The sequence below is a fragment of the Ursus arctos genome, unplaced genomic scaffold (assembly GCF_023065955.2).
Source record: "Ursus arctos isolate Adak ecotype North America unplaced genomic scaffold, UrsArc2.0 scaffold_22, whole genome shotgun sequence".
In the NCBI taxonomy this organism is placed as follows: Eukaryota; Metazoa; Chordata; class Mammalia; order Carnivora; family Ursidae; genus Ursus; species Ursus arctos.
This window is the reverse complement of record NW_026622897.1, coordinates 50,115,931-50,141,730: the sequence shown is the minus strand read 5'-3', so window position 1 is coordinate 50,141,730 and position 25,800 is coordinate 50,115,931. Positions and strand designations below refer to the sequence as shown.

Below are 25,800 nucleotides of genomic sequence, written 5' to 3'. Positions count from 1 at the left end.
AGGCATGCTCTACTTCTTGTTTCAAAGCCACTGTTTTTCTTATAACATGTTATCATCAATTTTAATGGCTGTACAGTAATCCACTGCTTGGATGACTTCATAATTAATTACATCCTCAGTTTATTGCTAGGGTCCATTATACCCAGTTTCAATTTTTAAGTTTCTTTGTTGAACAGTTTTTGTTGTTGTTTTTTGAAAGACAAAGAATTAAAAAAAATTAATTCCAGTATAGTTAACATCCAGTTATGTTAGTTTCAGGTGTACAATACGTTGATTCAACACTTGCACATATCACCCACTGCTTGTCGCAACAAGTGCACTCCTTAATCTCCACTACCTATTTAACACATCCCCTCACCCACCTCCCCTTGGTAACCATCAGTTTGTTCTCTATAGTTAAGAGTCTGTTACTGAGCAGTTTTAACTAGTTCTTAAAATTAGTATCTCATGATTTATGCTTTCTTAAAGGTTGTATTAATTTCCCAAGGTAGACGTAACAAATTACCACAAACCAGGTGGCTTAAAAGTACAGAAATTTATTCTCTCACAGCATAAATGCCAAAAGCCTGAAATCAAGGTGTTGGGAGCACCATGCTCCTTCTAAGGCTCTAGGGAAGAACTCTGCCTAGTTTCTGGTGGCTCTCAGCAATCCTTAGCATTCATTCCTCAGCATCACTCCTATCTCTGCCTCCTTCTTCACATGGTCTTCCTTGTTTCTGTGCCTATCTCCTCCACATCTCTGAATCCAAATCTCCTTCTTCTTTCTTTTATAAAGAAAATAGCCATTGAATTTAGGCCCACTAATTCGCTACCTTAATTGGATTATATCTGCTAAGGCCTTATTTTCAAAAAAGGTTGTAGTCACAGGAATTGTCTTTTCGGGGACATAATTCAAGCTACTACTGAGGTTATCGAAAAGACAGAGAATTTGTAGTATTTTATTCAAATAGAATAAAACTCATTGAATCCTTTCATGAATCTAATATATATGGGGTTTAGTGATCTTATTTTTGCTGTATATTTAAATATTTTGCTGTTTCATCATCCTTGAAATTATTTCATTATTACTCATCAATTACTTCTAATTAAGTTAAAAAATAATAAAACACTAAAAATAGAAAATGATGGGTGCCTAGTGGGTAAGAGGAAGATGCAGAGTGAGAGAAATCACCACCATTATTTCATCTTACATTTTCTTATTGCAGTATACATAGTAATGTGTCATCTTTCAAAAAGGTCTAAGAAAAGCCCAGACACGTGAATGTTGTAGTCTTTTTGTAGTTTTCAGAGAACACAGTTGAGAATTGAGATCTTTTATTTTTTACTCTCAATGACAAAGAGAAGAAAAATGATAAAGATGTTTCATAAATATTAGACAAGCCAGGAAACGAATGCAAAGAGACAGATAGTAACAATCTAGTCTCCAATAATAATGGTAAAATTGGTGTAAGTGAAATCTCAGACTATGAGCCTACAGATAACGATATCCTAAATGAATTTTCTCAAACCCAAGAACTGATAAGTGAATAATACATTTCTAAGGACAAGAAGGAAATATGATATTTCTATCCAATTAGTTACTCTACAGTTAGGACTTCATCGTGCAATACCACGCAACAGGAACTCGGATCATACCTTTCTGCTGGAAGGATATGTGACAATATTCTTTTATCATCTACATTTGTGCACCAAAATTTATTTGATGTGGGTAACAAATGAACAAAGGCTGAAGGCAAGTATGTATACAAAAGTGTATGGAAGAAAAAATACCATGTAGTAATGAAAAAACTAAGTGATTTGATCATTGGCGTTTACAAATCTAAAAATAAAAATGTTTTGCAATTAGAAATCAAAAAAGATGGCTACCTTCTCTTCAAAATTATGAACTGTCACGTTCTCAAAAGTATTACTTTTTGATGATGTGAGTGCAAGAACCAGAAGTAATAATAAGCTAGAAACTACTAAAGAAGTGTTTGAAATCCAGAATCTATATTAAATATAGATATATTCCTGGTTCATGCGATGGCAGTCAATAAACAGCTACATTCAAAGGGCTGAAAAAACCTACAGAATGGGAAAAACAACTTGTAAATCATGTATCTGATAAGGGACTTGTATCCAGAACACATAAAGAACTCTTACAACTAATAATAAAATACGACCCAACTAAACAAAAAATGAATGAAGCATTTAAATAGACATTCCTCCAAAGAAGATCCCCAAACGGCCAACAGGCACACCAAAAGATGTTCAACATCAGCAGTCACTAGGGAAATGCAAATCAAAACCATAATGAGATGCCACTTTAAACTCCCTAAAATGGGGGCGCCTGGGTGGCTCAGTTGTTAAGCATCTGCCTTCAGCTTAGGTCATGATTCCAGGGTCTTGGGATCGAGCCCCACGTTGGGCTCCCTGCTCAGCAGGAAGCCTGCTTCTCCCTCTCCCACTCCCCCTACTTGTGTTCCCTCTCTCGCTGTGTCTCTCTCTGTCAAATAAATAAAAATCTTTAAAAAAAAAAAATAAACTCACTGAAATGGCACAATGAAAAAGACACGTAATACTTGGTGACCAGAATGTGGAGAAATTGGAACCTTTATACATTGTTGGTGAGATTGCTGTAAAATGGTACAGGCACTATGGAAAATAGCCTGCAATTCCTCACAGAATTAAAATTATCATGTGACCCATAGGTTCCATTCCTAAGTACGTACCCAAAAGAAATGTAAACATGTTCACACAAATACTTGTACTCAAATATTCATAGTAACATTATAATAGCCAAAAAGTAGAAACAACCCAAATGTCCATTATTACCTGCTGAATGGATAAACAAATGTGTTATACTCACACATGTAATGTTATTCGGCAATAAAATCAAATGAAATAATGACACATGCTACAACATGGACAGACATTGAAAATGTTATGCGAAGTAGAATACAAAATGATACACTGCACATTCCATTTATATGAAATACCCACAATGGGCAAATTCATAGAGACATAAAGTAGATAAGTGGTTGCCTAGAGGGGGAGGGAGGATGGGGAGTGACTGCTAATGGGAAAAAGTTTCTTTTTGGGTGATAAAAATATTTTTTTAAAAAAAGATTTTATTTGGAGAGAGAGAGAGGGAGAGAAAACAAGCTACGGGAGGGGCAGAGGGAGAAGCAGACTCCCGGCTGAGAAGGGAGCCAGATTCCGGTTCAATCCCAGGACCCTGGGATCATGACCTGAGCCGAAGGCAGATGCCTAACTAACTGAGTCACCCAGGTGCCCCTGATAAAAATATTCTTAAATTAGATTATAGTGATATTTGAACCGTGAAAATATACTAAAACCCACTGACCTGTATACTTTAAATTGGTGAATTTTATGGTAAATAAATAAATAAATCTCTCAACAAAGCAGTTTTTAAAAATTTGGGTTTGCTATGTTTACATTCTCATTAAAATTCTAATGAAGGTGATTTTCACTAACCCCTTATTTTTACTTCTGCGAATTATTCATAAGATGGCTTAAAGATATTTATTAAAAATAAGGTCCATTACCCCTAGATGGTAAATGGTGATGACTATTTTCTTGTTATACTGAGGGTTAATCAATCTTCCTAAATAGACATTTAGATTGTTACTACTTTTTCCGTAGTATAAACAAAGTTGCTTTCAACATTTCTGTTTTTACACCTTTACAGAATTGTTAGATCATTCCCGTAAGAAAAATTCCTAGAAATGAAATTCTTGGTAAAAGGTATTTCTCTAGAAAGGCTGTACCAATTTACATCTCCAACAGCAATGTTCAAGAGGAAAGCATGTTTTATGCTGAAATATGCTTCCTTCATACCTTACTAAAAAAATACATAATAAGGAAAAAACACCTATTAAAAAGCACCAAAAGCAAAAAGCAAACACACACACAACAAACAAAACACAATGAACGAGAAAAGAAAATAATCATCAAAAACTCTTTCAGATACATTAGGTAGAACCTTCCTCCAATTCTGGCTCTGACAAGAAATGGAAAATTTTATTATATGACATTTCTGAATGTAGGCTTTGCAATTAAGTATATTTCCAATTCTCTCAGAATAAACATGTCACTTATAAATTATATCTATAGGCAGAATGTAATAAAACCACTTAGCTTTCTCTTACTTAAAAAAAATGTATTTATAGCTCTGTCTGCCCAGAGGGCTTAGAAGCAATAATCCCCTAACAGTGGCAAGAAACCCAGTGACTGAACCTTGGTTTCTAAATAACATTTTCCAATATAAGCAACCAAGTCTCTTTGGAGAAATGGCTGCTTCAAGGGCCAGGGTAGGGAAAATAAAAAACAGGCCTAGGATAACTGCCAAAACTTGTAAGCAACCAAGGCGTCCCTCAGTAGGTGAATGGATAAACTGTGGTACATCCAGATAATGGAATATTATTCAGAAATGAGCTACCAGGCCATGAAAAGACATGGTGGAACCTTAAATGTGTATTACATTAAGTGGAAGAAGCCAATCTGAAAAGGCTACATACTATGCTATTCCAACTATATGACATTCTGAAGAAGGCAAAACTCTGGAGACTGTAAAAAGATCAGTGTTTGCTAGGGTTTAAGAGGGAGGGAGTGATGAACAGGAGGAACAAAGGATTTTTAGGGCAGTGAAGCTATTCTATGTGATACTATAATGGTGGACATGTGTCATTTTTATGCAGTCATCCAAAACTACAGAACGTAGATCACCAAAAGTGAACCCTAATGTAAACTATGAACTTTGAGTATTAATATGTGTCGGTGTAGGTTCACTGATCATAAAAAATAAATATATAAAATAAATAAATAAATATGGGCTATCTCACATACCAGAGAATAAGGAAGTACTCAAAAAACAAAAGGATAAGGGCATGTCAAAAGGATACTGCAAGAGTCAATCTGAATGAGTTCCCAATAACTAAAACTAAAACAGTTGGAGCAACAAAATATATAACACAGAACCAGAGTATAACCCAACCTATAAAATAAATATATGAGTTCATCCTGATATAAATGATTACAAAAATAAGTAAGGATGAAGAGACAACAAATCTTCCATATAGAAGAATTCCAAATACTCTCCCCTCCAGGAGGTGATGCTTAATTCCATCTCGCACTTCCCAACCCCTCATCCCCACCTCCAATGAGGGTGGGCTAGACCCACTGACTTACTTCCAAAGGACAAAGAAAGGGAAAAATAGTACATTTTCAGTGGAGAAAATCAGCTAACACTATCTAATCCAAGTAATAAAGGTCAATGTCACCATATGGGTATCACATACCCCCTGATGACGGTGAGAGCACTTTACCTCTATGGTATTCTTTCCAAAAACCCATATGACTCCAGTTGAAACATAAGAAAAACATCAGACAAATTGAGGTTGGGATACATTCTACAAGCCATGAAAAACAAGGGAACACTGAGAAATTGTTACAGACTAGAAGAGACTGGAGGAAACATGACAACTAAAAGTAACGTGGTACCCTGAACTGGACCCTAGAAGAAGAAAAAAGGCACTGGTGGAAAACGTGAAATCCAAATAAAGTCTGGAATGTAGTTAACAGTAATGTACTAATAATGGGTTCTTAGTTTTGACAAAATGTACCATGGCAATGTAGGATATTTACAATGGGGGAAACTGGGCAAGAGGTGTATATAAAAAGTCTGCACTGTCTTTGCAACTTTTATATATTTAAAATTATTCAAAAATAGAAAGTTTATTAAAAATAACAATAACTACCAAATTAAACTTTAAAATGGAGCCATAAAGCCACTAAACCAACATAGATATCCTTTTGGAAAATGTTAAACTTCTAAATTTAACATTTACTCCATTTTGAAAGTCTGTTAAATAAAACTAAGAAAAGGCTGAGGGAAGACTAACAATTCCTTATTGTAGATTAAATCAGGCATTAATCTGAAACATGAGGTACTGCATATTAATAATCCTAGAACTATGCATATTCAACTAGACACATTTGACTGACATTATTAGAAATACTTCAAAACACATTAAAAAAATACAGAACCTCATATTCTGCCAATTTAATCTTCTGTCAAGTTTCACTGTACACTGTGTTCTGTGGTTCAGTGCGCTACACTGGGAAAGAAGGAACAATTTAATCCACCAGTGGTATTATGATGGCAAATACTTGGTACATTTACACCTTTCACATATTATGACACTTCTGAGGGGAAGGTACTTATACATTAAAAAATGAATAGCAAAAATTTAAGAAAGATTATCTAAAACTTGGATATAAGGCCAAAAGGTAGACAGTGTGCCCTTTCAACGGAATATGGGGACATGGACTCATTCAAAGGTTAATTACTTATGAGAATGTATTTTGATCCATTATTCTATTTACTACTAAATTAAATATCCCAGATTAAGTAAAGTTACATGTTAACTTGTAGATTTCTGTCTAGCAGAGTTGCAAATCATTTTTGTCAGGTAGAAGAGAAAATTCCAAAGGTTAAGGTTTATTGGTCTGTAGGACATTAACCAGTTTGTAACTAACCTAGCAATCTTATTCTAAAATTCCTTTATTAAATTGTCTATGAATACACAGCTCTTCAAATGCTCTCTGAACTAGTGTTACTATTTTACTTGTTCCCTTAGTAATTAATGAATTGAATAAAATATTTGATACATGTTCACTTCATACTTGTATGAGTCATGATTTTAATTTCTTAAAATTATGCTTTGAAAGGCATAAGGAACTTTCCATGACATACCTGACATGACCTCTTCCACCCACCACTCTGCAAATCCTAGTCTCACAGAGCTATTACAATGATAAGTTTTTTTGCACAGTATTCTGATAATATTGTCAATTATCTTGTTATTGGAATTATCAACTAACACTTTTTGTCTCAAAGATGAATCAGAAAAGAATCTAAGTATATGATATTTTCAAGACCAAGTGATCTGACTTCAAAGACTTTCTAATTTGTTATATGTCGCTCCTGATGATTCTGTGAGTTAATTTTCTTTATTTACACCAATTATTTAAAAAATTTTTTCTTCCATCTGTTCCAGGTACCTTTTTCTTTTTTTTAATCCAAGGGGCTAATACCTGGTTCAGATGTGAACTATAACTGCCTTTACTTTCATAAACATGATTAATTACACTTAAATTTTGATTACATTGAGATTTTTGAAAAAAAGAAAAAGATTAGCAAAAAAAAAAAAAAAAATCACAAGTTCATCTTTCCAGTGTTACATTTTTCACTAAACCCAAAAGTCTAGAGTAATGTGATTTTAGGAAGAAACTTGGTTACTGTCAAATCTAAATGTACCTTGGGTGAATTCAAGTGGACTAATTGTAAACACTAATTTCAATTTTTAGGTTTTAGCATTGGGAAAGAAAGCATTATTTCACTCCCACCCAACCCATAATCAGTAGTCCATTAAAGCAAAAAAGAAAAGAGAATTCTGTACCCTGACATCACTTCTAGGTGAAGTTGTCCCGAAACAGTTAAGAAAGCAGGAACATTGAAGAAATTCTCCTCAGGCACCTTAATTTTGCTTGAAGGCTGCAAATGAAAAACATAAGCCACAAAAAGCTATGAGATATTTGCTCTGCTTTCGCATTCACATACGTGCCCCAACTAAAAATCACAATGCAATTAAATATTTGGGAGGACAGGTCATTTTCATGAAAATAAAGGCAGTTCTCAGTGCACACCTAAAAGAGAAAATGCCTGCTTAGAAAGTGCTCATACAACAAAAGGATAAAATATTTTTGTCACAAGATACACTTCTCCCTAAAAAGTGATTCTGATTGAGACAAGCCAGATTATGAATTAAAATTTTTAAATGTGAAGAATTACGTAATCTCTTAAAATTCTAACCTATGATTGAAATTTGACTTTCTCAAGGGAATAGCCTCTAGAACATGTATTGCCATATTATTAAATTTTTAATATTTTAAATACAGATTTCAATAAATACAAATTCTACATACATTAAATTTAATTTCTACCACAACTCAGAAGAGCAGAACTCTAAAAGATACAGGGAGCAACTAATTTAAAGAGTTCTATAAACTTACAATATAGATAAGGTGATTATTGCAGTTGAAACAGGTAGGAAACAGGCCAGCCAACATTTATAACAAGCTTTTAAAAAATTATTTGGGAGTCAAACGCAATTTATGTATTTTACTTTTTAAAAAAGATTATTTATTTATTTATTTGACAGAGAGCATAAGCAGGGGGAGCGGCAGAGGGAGAGCGGTCCATATGCAAGTCGAAGGCAGACGCTTAACAGACTGAGCCCCCCAGGTGCCCCATACACACAATTTAAATAGTATAATTAAGAAAGTGCCTGGATCCAAGTATGACTATTATACCCACTTTTATGGAAGAAAGTTAATTTCTTTACTCTTGTGCTTCAAATTGTGCATTTACTTGAAAGTGTTTTAGTGTAATAGCACAGTTACTATAAAAGCAACAAAGCCAATTTTAAATACACAATAATGTGAGACTCCTTTTAAGAGACTTAATATCAAATGCTGAATTATAGAAACACATGAAATGAAGGCATCTTGTTTAATTCCACTGGTTCTAAAAATATTGCATATCATATACAGGCATATATCTGTATGAATGAGAAATCTAGTGTAAAAACTACCAACTGAAATCATTCATTTATTTTGTAATTGCCTGCTATTTTTCAAACTTACTTTGATACTGGTCCTAAATCCTATCACTGCTTTTTAAAAAATCCATCTTTGAATTCCATATTCACTGAAAGGATATTGTTTCCAAGGACTTAAGTACACAAGACTAAAATATTTGACCTGACCAGTGTTAGGATTTCCAAAATAAAAAAGTATGTTCTCTGTAGTTCCTCACTATTTACTAAATAATTATGGTTCAAATAAGGCCTCGCACATTTATAAGGATCTTCTAGTTTCTCCTTTTCTTCACCTCTTTAGTCTATAATTTATATTTGTGTTCTATCTTGACTTCTCTTAAAGTGATTTTTCTCATTTCTTGGGCATATACGAAAGTCTAGTCTTTATGACTACATTTTAGTCTTTCATTCATTAGCATTTGTACAAAATGAAATCTGATCCTCTTACATCTCTTAAATTCAACTTATTTAAATAGGCATAAACATATCACTACTTCATCATGCCTTCTAATGTCATACATACTTACATACTAAAATTCCTACATTTTAAAAAATTACTTCCTCTTATTTCTCCTTTATATTAAAATTTATGCATTGCATTGATTTTTTTAAACTTCTGAATGAATTAAGTTATATTACCTATACATTTTATTTCAGAATATTAAAGGGACATTATGAAATATTTTAAAAAGTAATTGCTGAGAGTTGTGTTGGCAAACATGGTGGGATAGGTAGCTCTGAACGACTGTCCCTCCATAGAAAGGCTGAAAATAATGAGTAAAAACTGTCAGAATCAACTGTGGGGACTCTGGAAAACAGCCAAAGGTTTCTAACAACCAAACAAATGCTGAATCAAGAGAGGAAACTTAAAAATGATCGACTCCACTCAACAACAGCAGACTGCACATTGTCTCAAGTACACATACAATATTGTTCAGGACAGACCATATGCTAGGACATAAAACAAGTCTCAATAAATTAAAAAAGACTGAAATCATACAAGTTCTTTCTTTGTAATGGAATGAAACTAAAAATGTTAAGTGGTGCAGATGCTTAGGAAAACAGTTTGGTGGTTCCTTAAAAAGATAAACAAAGAATTACTATACAACCTACCAATTCTACTCCTATGTGTATACCTGAAAGAATTAAAGCCATGTACTCAAATACACATGTGTACTTTCATGTTCATAAGAGCACTATTCGTAAAGGCCAAAGGTGAAAATAATTCAAATGTCCATTAGCAGATAAATGAATAAACAAAATGTAATATATATAAACAGAATAATATTCAGCCACAAGATGGAATAAAGTACTTATACACACATTAAGATATGGCTAAACCTTGAACATGTTATGCTAAGTCAAAGTAAGACATAAAAAGCCACATACTGTATGATCCCATTTATATGAAATGTCTAAAAGATGTAAATCCATAGAGACTGACTGGGTGAGAGCCATGGGTCTGGAGGACATAGGAGAAATGGGAATGGGGCATGGGGTTTGTTTCTGGGATAATGAAAATGTTTCAGAACTTGATACAGTTGGTAGTTGTATAACATGATAAATGCACTAAATGCCACAAAATGTACCCTTCAAAATGTTTAATTGTATATGAATTTCACCTTAATTTTTAAAAAAGCATATATAAACAAGTAACTACTGGATTTGACAGGGTCAAAAACTAACATAGGATTGCAAATTTAAGATTTGTAATCTTAAATACTTCTTAGTAATGAAGAAAGAATAAAAATATACTGATTGTGCATCCAATTTTGTGACTCTGCCAGTGGGTACGATCTCTTTAACAAGATCTCCACACCGCAAATGATAAATTGAAAAATGGACAAATTTGACATTAAAATTAAGGATTTCTATTTAATAAAGTAAGATATAAGCAGAGTCAGAAGAAGAATGACAGATTAAGAAGAAAATATTTTCATTGTTCCTGGCTGGCTCCATCAAGAGATAATGTGGCTCTTGATCTCAGGGTTGAGAGTTTGAGCCCCATGTTGGGTGGAGAGATTATTAAAAAATAAAGTCTTGGGGCACCTGGGTGGCATAGCGGTTAAGCATCTGCCTTCGGCTCAGGGCATGATCCTGGCGTTATGGGATCGAGCCCCACATCAGGCTCCTCTGCTATGAGCCTGCTTCTTCCTCTCCCACTCCCCCTGCTTGTGTTCCCTCTCTCGTTGGCTGTCTCTATCTCTGTCAAATAAATAAATAAAATCTTTAAAAAAATAAATATAAAAAAATAAAGTCTTAAAAAAAATAAGGTATTTTCAGCATCTAAAATTGACAAGTGATTAATGGACAGGACAAATAAGGACCTCCTAACAAGAAACCAAGAAAGAAAATAAGCTGCTCCCCAACTGGTAAGGGATATGAAAAGAGATTTGTAAAAAAGGAAAATTCGAATGGCTGATGCACGAGAAAACACTCAAATTCACCACAAACTAAAGAAAAGCAAACGAAAATAAGGCATTTTAAGAAGAATTCATTACATATAACAGATTGACAAAGAGTACAAAGTTATTTAATGTCAAGTGTAGGTGCAGATTCAGGGTATGATAGGCAGATATGTAAGACGTGCCCAAGATTCTCAGCCCCTGGTTTATTCAATCAACCACTAAGCCAGGTACCGCCATGAAGGATTTTGCAACTAAAGTCTCCAATCAGTGAGCACAGGCAGTAATCTCTCTGACATCAGTTGTAGTACCATTTTTCTACATATGTCTCCTGAGACAAAGGAAATAAGCAAAAATAAACTATTGGGACTGTATCAAAATAAAAACCTTCTGAACAATGAAGGAAACACAAAACTAAAAGGCAACCTACTGAATGGGAGAAGATATTTACAAATGATGTATCCAATAAAGAGTTAGTATCCAAAATATATAAAGGACTTACACAACTCAACACCCAAAAAACGAATAAGCTGATCAAAAAGTGGGCAGAAGACACGAACAGACATTTCTCCAAAGAAGACATACAAATGGCCAACAGACACATGAAAACATGCTCAACATCACTAATCAGGGAAATACAAATCGAAACTACAATGAGATATCACCTCACACCTGTCAGAAGGGCTAAAATCAACAACGCAAGAAACAACAGGTGTTGGTGATGATGTGGAGAAAAAGGAAGCCCTCTCTTGGGAATGCAAGCTGGTATAGCCACTGTGGAAAACAGTATGGAGGTTACTCAAAAAAATAAAAATAGAACCACCCTATGATGCAGTTATTGGGCTACCAGGTATTTACCACCAAAACACAAAAAAATACTAATTCAAAGGGATACATGCATCCCTATGTTTACTGTAGCATTATTTACAATAGTTAAACTCTGGAAGCAGCCCAAGTGTTCATCGACAGATGAATGGATAAAGAAAACGTGGGAGATATACATATATAGCTATGTATACGAGAATATTATTCAGCCATAAAAAAGACTGAAATCTTGCTATTGGCAACAACATGGATAGAGCTATAGAATATAATGCTAAGTGAAATAAGTCAGAGAAAGACAAATACCATATGATCTCACCAAAACACAGAATTCAAGAAACAAAACAAACAAGAAAAGGAAAAGAAAAAAAAAGAGAGGGGCAAATCAATAAAGACTCTTAACTATAGAGAACAAACTGATGGTTACTAAAGGGGAGATGGGTGGGGGGATGGGTGAAACAGGGGATGGGGATTAAAGAGTATACTTAACATGATGAAAAAATAAGCAAAAATAAATAAATAAATAAATAGATAGATACTTATTTGTCCTGCCTTACAGTTTATTTATTAAAAGATCCAAAAAATGAAAAAATAAAATGAAGTTCCAAATCAGATGGCCTCAAGATTTGGAGATTTTCTGGGTATTCCCAACCTAACCACAGGAGCCCTTTAAAAGCAGAAATGTTTTCTACAGCTGGCTGCAGAAGAGGAAGTCAGAGATTTGAAGCAGAAGGATTCAACAAGCTGTCGTTGGCTTGAAGATGGAGAAGGCAACATGCGAAGGTGCTTAGGACAGTCCCTAGGAGCTGAGAGCAAACTGGCCAACAGTCAGCAACAAGATGGGAACTTCAATCCTAGAACTGCAAGGAACCAAATTTGGCTGATAGCAGAAATAAGTTTGGAAGAGAACTTCAAACTCCAGAGGAGAATGCAACTGGCACACACATTGGTTTCAGCCTTATGAGACATAAGTGGAGAACCCAGCTACACCATCCTGGACTAAATTGATATACAGAACTGAGTAATGGGTGTTGTTTGACGTCACTAGGTTTGAGGCAATTTGTTACAAAGTCATAGAAAACTTGGGGTGCCTGGGTGGCTCGGTTGGTTAAGCGTCTGCCTTCAGCTCAGGTCATGATCTCAGGATCCTGGGATTGAACCCCGCATGAGGCTCCCTGCTCCGCAGGAGATCTGCTTCTCCCTCTCCCTCCCCATCTCCCCCCTGCTTGTGCTCTCTCATGCATATGCCCTCTCTCTCAATATTTTTAAAATAATTTTTTATTACGTTGTGTTAGTCACCATACAGTACATCCTTAGTTTTTTGATGTAATGTTCCATGATTCATTATTTGCGTATAACACCCAGTGCACCATGCAACATGTGCCCTCCTTAATACCCATCACCTGCCTATCCCAATCTCCCATCCCCCTCCCCTCTGAAGCCCTCAGTTTGTTTCCCAGAGTCCATAGACTCTCATGGTTCATTCCCCCTTCTGTTTACCCCCCCTTCATTCTTCCCTTCCTTCTCCTACTGATCTTCCTATTTCTTGTGTTCCATAAATGAGTGAAACCATATGATAATTGTCTTTCTCTGCTTGACTTATTTCACTTAGCATAATCTCCTCCAGACCCGTCCATGTTGCTGCAAATGTTGGCTAATCGTTCTTTCTGATGGCTGAGTGATATTCCATTGTACATATGGACCACATCTTCTTAATCCAGTCATCTGTTGAAGGGCATCTTGGCTCCTTCCACAATTTAGCTATTGTGGACAATGCTGCTATGAACATTGGGGTGCATATGGCCCTTCTCTTCGCTACGTCTGTATCTTTGGGATAAATACCCAGTATTGCAATTGCTGGATCATAGGGTAGCTCAATTTTTAACTTTTTAAGGGACCTCCACACTGTTTTCCGAAGCGGCTGTACCAGCTTGCATTCCCACCAACAGTTTAAGAGGGATTCCCTTTCTCCACATCGTCTCCAACATTTGTTGTGTCCTGCCTAATCAATTTTTGCCATTCTAACTGGCGTAAGGTGGTATCTCAGTGTGGTTTTGATTTGAATTTCCCTAATGGCTAATGATTTTGAACATTTTTTCATGTGTCTGTTAGCCATTTGTATGTCTTCATTGGAAAAGTGCCTGTTCATATCTTCTGCCCATTTTTTGATTTGATTATTTGTTTCTTGTGTATTGAGTTTAAGAAGACCTTGATGTGAGACAGGAATCCATCAAAATCATAGAGGAGAACATAGGCTGCAACCTCTTTAACATCAGCCACAGCAACTTTTTTCATGACACATCTCCAAAGGCAAGAGAAACAAAAGAAAAAATGAACTTGTGAGACTTCATCAAGATAAAAAGCTTCTGCACAGCCAAGGAAACAGTCAAAATAACTAAGAGGCAGCCCACGGAATGGGAGAAGATATTTGCAAATGACACTACAGATAGTATCCAAGATCTACAAAGAATCTCTCAATAAATTTCTAACAAAGTCATAGAAAACTAATTCATAGGAAAACTGGAACCCCCTCATAAACTCATATGGTGTACACTGGTACTATTATTCTGGAGAATTTCATGAAGTTAAGAATACATATACCTTATGACCTAGGAATTCCACTCCTGGATATATATTCCAAAGAAATTTTTATACAAGTCGATTAGGGAATATGTTGGAGACTATTTATTGCAGTACTTTTTTTCTGGGTGTAACTTAGAACTGGACAACTTAAGAGTCCTTAACTAGAAGAATGAGTAAGTAAAATGCAGCAAATACCACTGAATGTTTTGTAGCAATGAGAAGCAACAAATAAATGCACCTACATGGACAGAATTTCAACAGAGTTAAACGGGGAAAAAGTAGGAAACAGAACAAGATACATAATATGTTATTATTAATGTAAACTAAAATCACATACAAAAGATCATTCATATTTTATGAGGCTACATACACAATAAAAGATGATATATCAAGAACATTAAAGTGAGTACCTCTGAGAGAGAAGAAAAAAGAATGGGAGCACAGACTGGGATAAAGAGGAAAACATAAAACAAGGGGCTGTGTTGAACTGTGGTTTGTCAGTTGAACATTACTGCTCCCATTGAAATGGAGGACTATGTTTCCTAAAATTCCCTTTCCTGCTTGGTTCCAGGTTACAGCTGGCCATCTATTGCTGGAGAGGAATATGCAAAAGATTTGAGAGGAGAAAATAAAGCTGAAGTCATGACTCTCAGAAGATTGTGGCAGTCTGACACAGTGACACACACACACCGAGGTGCTTGGTGATCTCCAGTTTCTAGCTTGCTTTCCTTACTACTGACTATCCTGCTCTCAGATAACCACCAGGTGCCGGACTGCAATTACTACAGAGTAGATTAGATTAAATGCATTAATGGCTTCAATTTTTCACACCTCTCTGTATCAGTATCCCTTGGCATATTGTATGCTAAATCTGAGTTTGGCCATGTGACTTGTTTTGACCAATGATATGGAAACAGAAATTGACAAAAATAGTGGCTTGAAAAACATAATTGTGCATTTCCATATTCTTTCTTGGACCAATGCCACCAAAGAGATCATGCTTTGATTAACATGACAGAGAAATCTGAGAGATATGTGAGGCCATCCTCAACTGGACAGCTCCCAGCCAAACCTCAGCTAACCAACTCCAACAGAGATCAGAATCACCCAAATGACCTGTAGACTCATGGGAAAGAATAAATGGTTTTGTTACACAGTAATAGGATACGAGTGCCTTGCAAAGACCAGTAACAAGAGTGTACCATGAATGAAGATTATGTTTAATTCGACTTTGTATTCCTGAGGTTAAAAGAATACACATTCAGACATATACAGATTTATAGAAACAACCATAGCCAATACGCACTTAACACTTAGGATGTGTCAGGCACTGTGCTAAAGAGTTCACAAGCAACCTAAGAAACTACTAGTATTCCCATTTCTAGAGGAGAAAATCAAGACAAAGAGGTTGTTAATTAAACTTGCCTAATGTGAGGCACAATATGAATCAAGGTGGTCTGGCCAGAATCTCTGTCTTCAACCACAATGTGGTAGTGCCACACAATATCTTCAGGATTCACAAGAAGTAACAATGGTTGATTCTGGGGAAGGACAGCAGATCATCAGGGAACAAAGGTGGGATAGAATCCTTCTGTACTTTTCAATTAGTACCTTTTGAACCGTGAACTATATTACCTATTCAAAAAACACAATTAAAACAATAAATATTTTTAAGTACAATCTGAGGTACTATTTGCAAATACTTAAATGGTATATGGGTTTTATTCCATGTATTCTTTTTTTTTAAAAATACGGGTTTTGACACAAGCAGACTGCATTTATCATTAAAATTATTAATTTTTTTTTAAAGTAAGCTCTATGCCCAATATGGGGCTTGCACTCATGACCCTAAGATCAAGAGTGGCATGCTCTACTGACTGAGCCAGCCAGGTGCCCCATTCCCCATATATTCTTTATCACATAAACACTCGTGATTTTATCTTTTGACCTATAGTGGTGCAGATTCCTTTCATCAGCACCAATAAAAAATTTAAAACCAAGAACAAAGTATGGAACAAAGTCAAATACCAAGGGAAGACAGGTGGTTCTACCTGTCCTAAAAACACATTTGGGGGAAGGCCAGGAGAAGCGAAGGCCAAATGATCACTGAATTCTTTGAGTAGGGAATGAGTTTATGTATCTTGGTATGTTAAGCACCTACGATAGTGCCGGAGACTAGTGATTGTTCCATAAATGCTTGAATGCTTGTTGACCAAGAATGAGTCAAGGGTGAACAGAGGGAGTTAGCCATCAGAAATCAGAAGAGACAAAGTCTGATAAAGAAGCAAGGAAAGCACAAAAAAGCATATGTAGCACATTTAGCTATAAAAGGTTCTAGCAGTGTCATGGCTTTGCTGGTCTGAAAGCTACCTCTAATGCACTTTTAGTGGTATGTTTGTTTTCCAACATAGGTACTGATAGGCAGATGGTATTGCAGAAAGTATTTCTTATATTAACTCTTATAACTACACTGCTTATAATTAATACTCTGTTACTTTCCTGTAGACCCATAAATAGGTGTTTCCTGTTTCTTTAATGTCACCATCATCTTAACATCTACAAGAATTTTTAAAAATAAAAAAGGTAGAGAATATATTTTGAATATATGGTTGTAAGTTTAAAGTAGCTTAGAGAAAATTTTTCATTTTCTTCACAGAAATAAATTGTGTGCCTACTATGACTCTATCTTCCGCCTATCCACTCCCACTTACAAACACATAATTTACAGACATCCTATATAATTAAATTCCAATTTTGGCTAAATATAAAAAGACATATATTCTCTCGCCCACCTTCCAAACACCATCTAATTCTGACATCTATTCAAACAGGAAAATTTGGAAAGGATAAGATACTATCATCAATATAATGTTCTGATCACTGAAAAAATAAAACCTCTTCTATTTCATTTGTCTCTGCATTCTCACGGATGTGACTCACTCAGTTCCAAAGAAGGTATATATCTATGTACTCTCTTATACAACCTCTACTCTCTTAACAAATCAGCCCCAGTCACCTCTGGGACAGCTTCCTTATTTCCTTCTTTCTTTATGCTTGCAAGTCTTAAAATTACCCAAATTTACATCAAGCACTATGAGCGTCATAAGGTTTAAAATAAAAATTAAACATAACACTAAAAATTGCAGGTTTTATTTATTTTTAAAAGTTTCTAAAGCAAAATATTGAGCTGGGTGACATTTGGTTGTTATTTTCTATGCTTTTCCTGTATGTTTAAAATTATAAAAAACTAAAGATCAATATTTACAGCTCTTAAAAATGTCCAGCATATGACTGCATGATCCCTGTGTCAATACTTCTCATTCTTGTATTTTCTTCAACAATAAAATAGTTTCTTATTCAATTTTACCATTTTTGTTTTGCTTAATTACCAGTGTTTTATAAGTTATCACTAAAAGTTACAGTATTTTACCTACATGATGAATTCAATAATCTTATGGCTGCCCTGTGAATATAATTATTACATATTTCTGTAAGGGAAAATGAGTTCTAAGATCCAAATAACCACCTTAAAAATAAACTTTCTAAATCTCTGAATATTGTATTTCTGCTGTATATTAAAAAATAGCTAAATTAAATGTAATTAAAAGAAATAAGAAAGTAAAGTACTTTATGCACCATCAAAACACCGTAATAGCAGAAATCTTAAGTAAATACGAGGCAAGTAACAAGATACCAAGCATTCTTCTTGGTTTATGTTCAGAAATATTTTTCACAACGAATGAATCTCAGATTCTAAAAATTTTTCATGTACAGTACTTCAAAAAGAGTTTATATTCTTTTGTCCGACTCTTGATCTCAGCTCAGATCTAGATCTCAGAGTTGTGAGTTTGAGCCCCATATTGGGCTCTATGTTGAATTAAAAATATATAGAGAGTAATACAAAAAAAATAAATGTCTTTATATTCTCTTATATTTCATTATTTCTCCCAATTAAAATACTCAGAGGTTGAAAGAAATATGTTAAGAGTAGATGAATTATGTACCATAATTCTAAGAATCATGGTACTACTGATGTGTTGCAAATACTAGAAATTACCACAGCATTAGTATCCCAAAATTCCCAGGGGAAAAACATATATTCACATCACACCATCTGCCACAATATAAGTAAGATTCTGCAACTTATTTTTGATTCATACAATTAAATGGCTATGAAGTTGACCTAGTAACACTTATTTCAATGATCTGAGACAGTATTTTTGTGGTATAACTTGGGCTATTAATGAGCTTTAAGTTCTATGCACCAATTTATTTATGCACCAATAACACTATTTTTTAAGTTTTTAAAAAATGAAATTTAGATTTATGTATTTAGAGAGAGACAGTGAGCGAGAGAGTGGGGGGGAGGGCAAAGGGAGAGAGAGAATCTCACGCAGACTCCCCACCAAGCGCCAATGTGGGGCTCAATTCCAGGACCCTGAGATCATGAACGGAGCCAAAATCAAGAGTTGGCCACTCAATTGACCTGAGCCACCCAGGTGCCCCTAACACACTAATTTAGAAGCTTTATAGCACACTTTAATTTCTGGTTATTCCATCATTTTTTAAACTTTTAAATTTATTTTTTAAGTTTTTATTTATATTCCAATTCGTTAACGGTGTAATATTAGTTTCAGGTGTACAATGTAGTGATTCGACACTTCCATACATCAACCAGTGCTCATCACAACAAGTACACTCCTTAATCCCCATCATTTATTTAACCCATCCCCCTACCCACCTTCCTTCTGGTAATCACCAGTTTGTTCTTTATAACTAAGAGTCTGTTTCTTGGTTTGCCCTTTTCCCCCTTTGCTCATTTGTTTTGTTTCTTAAAATCCACATGAGTGAGATCATATGGTATTTGCCTTTCTCTGACTGACTTATTTCACTTAGCATTGTACTCTCTAGTTCCATTCATGTCATTATAATGGCAAAATTTCATTCTTTTTCATGGCTGAGTAATATTCCATTTTATATGTATATGCATGTGTATACACACACACACACACACACACCTCACATTTTCTTTATCCATTCATCAATAGATGGACGTGGGCTATATCCATAATTTGGCTATTGTAGATAACGCTGCTATAAACATCTGGGTGCATGTATATCTTTGAATTAGTATTTTCGTATTCTCTGGGTAAATACCCAGTAATGACATTGCTGGATCCTAAGGTAATTCCATTTTTAACTTTCTGAGGAATTTCCATACTGTTTTCCACAGTGGCTGCACCAGTTTCCATTCCCATCAACAGTGCAAGACAGGGTTTCCGTTTTCTCCACATCCTCACCAACACCTGTTGTTTCTTGCATTGATTTTAGCCCTTCTGACAGGTGTGAGGTGATATCTTATTGTAGTTTCGATTTGTATTTCCCTGATGATGAGTGATGTTGAGCATCTCTTCATGTGTCTGTTGGACATCTGAATGTCTTCTTTGGAGAAATGTCTGTTTGTGTCTTCTGCCCATGTTTTAGTTGGGTTATTGTTGAGTTTTATAGTTCTTTATATATTTTAGATACTAAACCTTTATCAGATATGCAATTTGCAAATTCTCCCACTCAGTAAGCTGCTTTTTAGTTTTGCTGATTGCTTCCTTCACTGTTCAGAAGCTTTCTATTTTGATATAGTCCCGATAGTTTATTTTTTGTTTCCCCTGCTCCAGGATACCTATCTAGAAAGAAGTTGCCACAGCCCACCATTTTTGATCACTGTATTCCTTAGCATTAACATGAATGAAGCCTTTTCCAAGGTCTCTCCATTGAAAAATAAATTTGTATCTCAGTGCAAATATAGATATCGCCTATATTTTCATGCCCTAATTCATTTTTCAATTGAACAAATATTTACAGAGTGCCTACTCTGTGCCAAGTATTAGGCTAAATGCAGGGCTACAGTAATGAATAAGAGACAAGGTCCCTGAGGAACTCCAATATTTTTCAGTTTCATGGGTTAACACTGTGAAACGAAAGTTATTTAATATGAAGCACTAATCTTGAGTTTTGGCAACTTATGAATATGTCTGGAGGAGGTGATATACACAATTTATCAATTCGTCTAACACCCCAAAGGAACTTAAGAGAACTTTCCCCAAGTTTCTTATTCCTTTAAGCGTCCCAAATTAAAAACAAAAAACCCCCCAAAAACCTGGCTCATAGATTGCTGAAGAAATGGCTGAGGGTGTGGGTATTCAAATCATGTGACCCATAGAAAATGACTCACAAGCAGTGTCTTGGCCAAGCATGCTGAAAAGCTGGTAGTTACCACTACAAACCTATTAGAATGGCCAAAATCCAGAACACTGACAATACCAAATGCTGGTGAAGATATAGAGCAATAAACTCTCAGTCATTGCTGGTGGGAATGCAAAATGGCACAGTCACTTTGGAAGACAATTTGGTGGTTTCTTACAAAATTAAATATACTCTTGAGCAATTGCACTGATTTGATACCTGCCCACAGGAGTTGAAACCTTGTATCAAAACCTGCACACATATGTTCATAGAAGCTTTATTCACAATTGCCAAAACCTGGAAGCAACCAAGATGTCCTTCAGTAGCTGACTGGATAAACTGTGGCACACCCAGATAATAGAATATTATTCAGCTAAAAAGAAATGAGCTATCAAGCCATGAAAAGTTATATCACAAATGCCTATTACTAAGTGAAAAAAAGCAATATGAAAAGGCTACATACTGTATGAGTCCAACTATATGGTATTCTGTCTGCAAAACCATGGAGACAACAAAAAAGATCAGTGGTTGCCGGGGGGAAGGGTGGAGAGAGGGATGAATAGGTAGAACACAGAGGATTTTTAAAGCAGTGAAACTACTATGTGTGATACTATAATGGTAGATACATGTCTTATACATTTGTCCAAACACAACGTACAACACAAAGAATGAACCCTAATGTAAACTAAGGACTTTGGATGATAATGATGTGTCAATACAGAGTCAACGATTAACAAATGTATCACTCTCCTGGGGGATGTTCATAAGGGGGAGGCTATGCTTGTATGGGGAGCAGGGAGTCTATGGGAAGTATTTAAATCTTTGCTCAATTTCACTTTCAATCTGAAAGTGCTCTAAAATGGAAAGCCCATTTTAAAAAACTCCATCAACATATGGATGGATCTCTATGATCAACATGTTATATCCTTCCTTTGCCAAGAGACATGGTCTCATTTCTTTTTTTTTAATTTAAATTCAATTAGCCAACATACAGTACATTAGTTTCAGATGTAGTGTTGAATAATTCATTAGTTGCGTATAACACCCAGTGCTCATCATGTGCCCTTCTTAATCCTTATCATTTCTATCAGTCTCAGCATATGTAAACAAAGAGATAAAAGACTCCTCACACAGAATACATGTAGCAACCAGGAAGCTGAGGAGGTTGTTTGTATTCATATAGGGCACATCTTGATCTTTACTCTGGTTTCTTTATCACAAAGATAAGACTCAGAAATAGGAATGTGTTTATTTTTTTGAACTTTGTAAATGTGCCCAAAGCTTTCAGAATTAGGTGATAAAACCATTAATTAAATAAATATGGAGGAACAGAACTGACTTAATTACCATCTCATTATTTAAAACACTCCTTATGGGGTGCCTGGGTGGCTCAGTCCTTAAGCGTCTGCCTTCGGCTCAGGGTGTGATTCCAGGGTCCTGGGATCGAGCCCCACATCAGGCTCCCTGCTTTGCTGGGAGCCTGCTTCTTCCTCTACCACTCTCCCTGCTTGTGTTCCCACTCTTGCTGGCTGTCTCTCTCTCTGTCAAATAAGTAAATAAAATCTTTAAAAATAAAAATAAAATAAAACATTCCTTATTAGGAACTTTTAAGCTTACTGTACTGGCAATAGGGAATATAATGTCACTTGATAAAAACAAAAAAAATTAATTTGTAAACAAGTTAAAGCTTTAGAAAAGACAGCTTTTGATGTTAGGATAACATGGTTTAATGCACTCAAAAATTGCTAATAATTTAATTATGAAACAAAAATAACATGTTTCTACTAAAAGTATTTGCTGAAAGAACACTAAACACCTGCTAATCTTTTTTCTTTACGTTTTCCATTTGAAACATACAACACACATATATGGAACATAAGCAATAGCACAGATGACCACAGGGGAAGGGAGGGAAATCTGAAGGGGGAGAAATCAGAGAGGGAGACGAACCATGAGAGACTATGGACCCTGGGAAACAGACTGGGAGTTTCGGGGGGAGGGGCAACAGGGTGATGGGTATTAAGAAGGGCATGTGTTGTGATGAGCACTGGATGTTATATGTAACTAATGAATCACCGAACACTACATCAAAAACTAATGATGTACTATACAGTGGTTAACTGAACATTAAAAAAAAAAAAAAAGCATACAACACACATGCAGAAAAGTACAGCTCAGGGATTTATCACAAAATACATGCCTTGGTGACTATGCCCAGAACACAAAACAGAACAGTAACAACATGGCAAAACTCTAGTAACCCTGTTTCCAATAACTCATCTTTCCTTCCCAAACTGTTCACCTGAGCATCAAAACATTATATTACTTTCCCAAGAAGAACAAACTAAGCACAAGGTTAGTAGAAGGAAGGAAATAACAAAAATCAGAGTGGAAATAAATGAAATAGAAACTAAAGACAACAGAAAAGATCAATAAAACGAAGAGCTAGTTTTTTGAAAAGATAAACAAAATAGACAAACCATTAGCTCAACTTAACCAAGAAAAAAAAGAGAGGGCTCAACAAATAAAGTTATAAATGAAAGAGGAGCCATTACAACTGATAACATAAATACAAAGGATTGTGAGATTACTATGAACAGTTATATGTCCCACAATTGAACAACCTAGAAGAAATGGATAGATTCCTAGAAATGTACACCTACTCTGAAGAAAAGTAATCAAAAACCTTCCAAAAAAGTCCTGGACCAGAGGACTTCACTGGTGAAGTCTACCACACATTTAAAGAACGAATTCCAATCCTTCTCAAACTCATCCAAAAAATGAGAAGAAGGAATACTTCCAAACTCATTTTACAAGGGCAGCATTATCCTAATAATGCCAAAGCCAGGCAGGGACACTAGAAGAAGAGAAAACAACAGGCCAACATCACTCATGTATATGGATATAAAAATATTTAACAAAATGTTAGCAAACCAAATTCAACAATACATTAAAAGGTCATACACTATGATCAAGTGGGATTTATTCCAGGAATGCCAAGGTGGTTTAATATCCACAAATCCATCAATGTGATACACCCCATGAACAAAATAAAGGATAAAAATCATATGATCATCTCAACTGCTGTAGAAAAAGCACTTGACAAAATTCACCATTCTTTCATGATAAAAAGTCTCAATAACTTCGGTATAGAAGGAATGTACCTCAACACAAGGCCATATATGGCAAGCCCACCGCTAACATCATACTCGATGAAATGTGAAAAGCCTTTCCCCTAAGATAACGGAAAAGAAAAGGACACTCACTCTCACCACTTTTAAACAACATAGTACTAGAAGTCCTAGCCAGAGCAATTAGGCAAAAAGAAAAGGAAAAAGAAGGCATCTAAACTAGAAAGGAAGAAGTAAAATTTAACCAAAGAAGTAAAAGATCTGTACAATGAAAATTAAGACACTGATGAAAGAAACTGAAGAAGACACAAAAGATATTACATGCTTATGGATCAGAAGAAGTAATACTGTTAAAATGTCCATACTAAAGTGATCTACAGATTCAATGCAATCCTTATCAAAATTCCAATGGCATTTTTCACAGAAATAGAAAAAACAATCCCAACATTTATATATATCCACAAAAGGCTCTGAAGAGCCAAAGCAATCCTGAGAAAGAAAGGCAAAGTTGGAAGCATCACACTTCCTGATTTCAAACCATATTACGAAGCTATCAAAACAGTATGCTACGGAATTAAAAACAGACACAAAGGTAAGTGGAACAGAATAGAATCCAGAAGTAAACTCATGCATAAATGGTCAATTAATTTATAACAAAGGAGTCACGAATATATAATGGAAAAAGGATAGTCTCTTCAATAAATTGTGTTGGGAAAACTGGACAGCTACATGCAAAAGAATGAAACCGGATCCCTATCTTACACCACACAAAAATATTAACTCAAAATGGATTGAAGATTTGAACTCAGACCTCAAACCATGAAACTCCTAGAACTTCAGCATAGTAGGTAAGCTCCTTGACACTGGTCATGACAATGATTTTTTGGATTTGACATCAAACTAAAATGCTTCTGCATAGCAAAGGAAACCATCAACAAGATGAAAAGGAAACCTATGGAATAGGAGCAAATATTTGCAAATCACATATCCGATAAGGGATTAATATCCAAAATATACAAGCAATTCAATATAACTCAATAGCAAAATAAATAAAATAACCCAATAAAAAATGAGCAAAGGACCTAAGTAGACATTGTTCTAAAGAAGATATACAAATGGCCAACATGTACATGAAAAGGTACTCAACATCATTACCCATCAGAGAAATACAAATCAAAACCGCAATGAAATACCACCTCATATCAGTTAGGATTCCATTAATCAAAAAGATAAAAGGAAACAAATGCCAAGGAAATGTGGAGAAAAGGAAACCCTTGTACATTTGTTGGTGGGAATGTAAACTGGCAAAGCCATTATAGAAAACAGTATGGAGACTTCTCAAGAAACAAAAAATATAACTACCCTATGATACAATAATCCTGCTTCTGGGTCTATATCCAAAGGATAGAAGTCATTATCTCAAAGAGACGTCTGCATCCTCATGTTCATAACAGCATTATTCATAATAGCCAAGGTCTGGAAATAACCCTAAGTGTCTGTGAACAGATGAACAGTTAAAGAAAATGTGAGATGTGTATATTTACACACACACACAGAGGAATATTACTGAATGCTTAAAAAAGAAGGAAATCCTGTCACTTGCAACAACATGGATGAACCTGGAAGGCAACATGCTAAGGGAAAAAGCCAGACAGAGAAAGACAAATACCTCATGGTATCACTTACATGTGGAATCTTAAAAACAAAAATAAAAACCCAAACTCATAGAACAGAGAGTAGAAAAGTGATGGCTACTGGGTGGGGAAAATAGGGAAAGGTTGGTAAAAGTGTACAAACTTTCAGTTGTAAGATAATATACGGTCTGAGGATGTAATGTATAATATGACGAGTATAGTTGATAAGACTGTATTATATAATTGACATTTACTAAGACAATAGAACTTAAATGTTCTCTCCACCAAAATAGGTAAATAGGTAAGGTGGTGATGTGCTACT

The 25,800-nt window shown here is 35.2% G+C and overlaps 1 protein-coding gene across 4 annotated transcripts in view; it reads right to left on the bottom strand.

Annotated features, from left to right (window-relative positions):
- The window catches only part of NARS2 (asparaginyl-tRNA synthetase 2, mitochondrial), a 160,887-nt gene that overhangs the window by 58,454 nt on the left and 76,633 nt on the right, over positions 1-25,800 (bottom strand). For all 4 annotated transcript variants that reach the window (XM_044390859.3, XM_026518195.4, XM_057316713.1 and 1 more), the window contains one exon: positions 7,464-7,558. In XM_044390859.3, the coding sequence (XP_044246794.1) occupies positions 7,464-7,558 (95 nt within the window). The remainder of the gene's footprint in view (positions 1-7,463; positions 7,559-25,800) is intronic.